The sequence below is a fragment of the Sinocyclocheilus anshuiensis genome, unplaced genomic scaffold, assembly GCF_001515605.1.
Source record: "Sinocyclocheilus anshuiensis isolate Anshui unplaced genomic scaffold, SAMN03320099.WGS_v1.1 scaffold1680, whole genome shotgun sequence".
In the NCBI taxonomy this organism is placed as follows: domain Eukaryota; kingdom Metazoa; phylum Chordata; class Actinopteri; order Cypriniformes; family Cyprinidae; genus Sinocyclocheilus; species Sinocyclocheilus anshuiensis.
Genome location: NW_015558569.1, coordinates 262,925 through 266,521, shown reverse-complemented (window position 1 = coordinate 266,521; position 3,597 = coordinate 262,925). Strand labels below are relative to the sequence as shown.

At 44.3% G+C, this 3,597-nt stretch overlaps 1 protein-coding gene across 1 annotated transcript in view; it reads right to left on the bottom strand.

The window, feature by feature from the left end:
* Positions 1-668: 668 nt before the first annotated feature.
* Positions 669-3,597, bottom strand: part of spag1b (sperm associated antigen 1b) — a 19,905-nt gene continuing 16,976 nt past the window's right edge. The window contains exon 15 of the mRNA XM_016475123.1: positions 669-911. Coding sequence (XP_016330609.1) covers positions 783-911 — 129 coding nt within the window. The 3' untranslated portion in view covers positions 669-782. The remainder of the gene's footprint in view (positions 912-3,597) is intronic.

Sequence of the window (3,597 nt, the reverse complement as noted above, 5' to 3'; positions counted from 1 at the left end):
AAACGTAGTGCAGTAAAAAGCACAATATTATGCTTTGGATTGTTGTGAAGTAAGTTTTCTAAAGAAAATCACTGATAAAGTACAGACGCTCCGCCTCGAAGTGGAAACCAGGATTATGCATCAAATACATGATCAGATGGTTTAATGCGCTCAGATTCAGACAGGAGTCGTGTTTTTCTGCTGATTAATGGAGAATACCAGATTAATTCACACACAAATGATTCTCAAACGCAAAAATAGCATGAAATGTTTTATATTCTGTTGAAAGTGTGATGTGCTCCAGCAAAACAGAGCCAGAATCAGCAGCACAAAATTATTAAGAAACGAACTGGATTTTAATCAGCAGATATGATGTAGGGTGGTGTATTAATAATCATAACAATACTGCATGAATCACTTGTTTGTGCGCTGCTGAAACACAGGCAGGATCTCCAGAATAATGAGACAGTAGTTTATTGACCTGAACTCTCGTTTATAGTTCAGTAAAGCAATAAAATCATCTTACATCGAGAACTGAGAACTAAACCTGCTTTTCACAACGAAACATACATCATTCTGTGTGTGTGTGTGTATCTGTGAGTTTGTGTGTGTGTAGAACACACACACACACACACACATATTCTCTCTCAACTTCCACCAAGCATCTTTATATACAGTATATATGTGTGTGTGTGTGTGTGTGTGTGTGTGTTCTAGTGTGTTTCTGATGGTCCGTCCTGTTTCCTCATCTCACAGCCGTCCAGTGACGATGAGTGTGGAATCATGGGAAGGCTGAAGGAGTGTCACAGGTATTTGTTGGCCAGGTTTGTGACGTCATTTTGTGAGAAAGCTTGAGTCTGCACTGCATGAAGCTTCTGGAAGATCTGTGAGAGCTGTGTGCGATCCTCACCGTCCAACAACATCAGCACCATCTGCACACACACACACACACACACACACACACACACACAGATGAGAAAACGCTTTAACACACTGATAATGACACTTGCAGTGTGTTCATGATTGTTCTGCTCACTAAATAATGCACACACGCGTTCCTCAACCCAGCACTGTCTTCTGATTGGCTGATCAGGGACTCGTCCTGCTGTCCACTATTACAAGTTTGTTTGTTGATCTTAAATATGCACTTAAATATAAATATAATATAAGCGTGTTGTTGGCATGTGGTAGGGCTGCTCGATTATGGCAAAAATCATAATCACGAATATTTTGGTCAATATTGTAAGTGTACCATATGACCAAAACTTTATATGAGTAATTTATTTAAAGATAGCGATATATCAAATATAGATTTTCTTTAAACAAGGTTCCCATGACATCATTTTAGACACCAGCAAAATTCCACAATTCTCAATACTTGAGAACTTACACAAGTTAAACAAAATATTGAAAAATAATTAAAGTCAGTAATACAATAGAAACAAAAAAGCAAAGGACATGTTTTACTGTAAGAATTAAACTTGCTTTGTTTATTATTGATGCTACAAATATCCATCAGTCCAGAGCAGCGAGTTTTGTTGTTTGATTAATAGTAAGCAAAGTCTGCAGGAAAGTTTAGCCTGCTGTCGCTTTAAGAGCTGCACGGATCCAATATACTGTTAAAGACGTATTTTCATTCTCAACTGTTTACATTTACTTAAGACATGAACGACGAGGGTTTACGTGAATAATCATTAAGCGCCACATTTTGACATATGTTTGCATGTATTTGACCGTTTAGACACGCACCTAAAACTAAAAGTTTACTTTTTTACTTGTCGGCATCTGTTCCGTCTCCGCGCGCACCACAGAAATACTCTGAATCAGCGCAAGTTTTCTTTCGGGCTTTTAACATATATAAATCGAATAAACTTTAATAAATCAAGCACGTTCCATTTTGCAAAAGTTGTTATATAACTATTTGCACAAGGCGCATGGCAGATAGAGTGCAAACCAGTGAAGTAAACAACAGTGCAGACATGAGGATGGGGGTAAGTGCAACTGGACGGTAGTCATTGAAGCAGGATGGAGACGACTTCTTTGGGACTGGAATAATTGCACAGCCCTAGCATGTGGTTGGCGTGTGTTAGCGTGTTGTTGCCGTGTGATTGGCGTTTTGTTGGTGTGTTGTCAGCGTGTGGTTGGCATGGGTTAGCTTGTTTGTTGGTGTGTTGTTGCGTGTGTTAACATGTTTGTTGGCATGTGGTAGGCGTGTGATTGGCATGTGTTAGCGTGTGGTAGACATGATGTTTGCGTGTTGTTGGTGTGTGGTAGGTGTGTGATTGGCGTGAGGTAGGCATGTTGTCAGCGTGTGATTGGTGTGTGTTAGCGTGTTTGTTGGTGTGTTTGCATGTGGTTGGCATGTGTTAGCGTGTTTGTTGGTGTGTGGTTGGCATGTGTTAGCCTGTTTGTTGGCGTGTGTTAGCGTTTTTGTTGGTGTGTGGTAGGCGTGTGGTTGGCATGTGTTAGTGTGTTTGTTGGCGTGTTGTTGCGTGTGGTTGGCGGGTGTTAGCGTGTTTGTTGGTGTGTGTAGTTGGCATGTGTTGGCATGCTGTTGCATGTGGTTGGCATGCTGTTGCCGTGTGGTAGGCATGTGTTGGTGTGTTGTCAGTGTGTGGTTGGCATGTGTTGGCGTGTTGTTGCGTGTGTGATTGACGCATGTGTTAGCATATGGTTGGCGTGTGGTAGGCGAGTGATTGGCGTGTGGTATGCGTGTTTGTTGGCGGGTGGTAGGCGTGTTGTTAGCGTGTGATTGGTGTGTGTTAGCATGTTTGTTGGTGTGTGTGGTAGGCATGTTGTTAGTGTGTGATTGGCATGTGTTGGCGTGTTGTTGCATGTGGTTGGCGTGTGTTAGCGTGTTGGTTGGTGTGTGGTAGGCGTGTTGTTAGTGTGTGATTGGCATGTGTTAGCGTGTGGTTGGCATGTTGTTAGCGTGTGATTGGTGTGTGGTAGGCATGTCGTTAGCGTGTGATTGGCATGTGCTAGCATGTTTGTTGCCGTATGGTAGGCGTGTGATTGGCATGTGTTAGCATGTTTGTTGGCGTGCTGTTGCGTGTGGTTGGTGTGTTGTTAATGTGTCGTTGGCGTGTTGTTAGCATGTCATTGGTGTGTGGTTAGCGTGTTGTTAGTGCATTGGCGTGTTGTTGTCATCTTTGTTGGCGTGTGGTTTGCTCACCGTGAGTCTGCGTGCCGTCTGCAGCTGCTGCAGGTGCAGGAACACCAGCTCGGGGTGTGTGTGCAGCAGGTGTGTGTTCAGCGCCCGTATGATGAAGCCCAGCGTGTGTCCGTCCAGCTGTGTGCCGATGAGCCGCGGCAGGCATTCGGAAGCGACGGAGCGCAGGAGCTCAGCGCAGGTCAGCAGGTCACCACCAGAGAGAGCGCTGTTCAGCGCCTGACCGAACTCAAACGTGTTAGACGACCGCAGGGAGATGGACGGCCCGACTGCACTGCTGCCCTCATCTTCATCATCATCGTCATCATCATCATCATCCACCTGCACAGAGAGATGACCTCAGACCTGTGCTCTGTGTGTGAGTGTTTATCTGTGTGTGTGTGTGTGAGTGAGTGAGTGAGTGAGTGAGTGAGTGAGTGAGTGAGTGAGTGAGTGAGTGAGTGTGT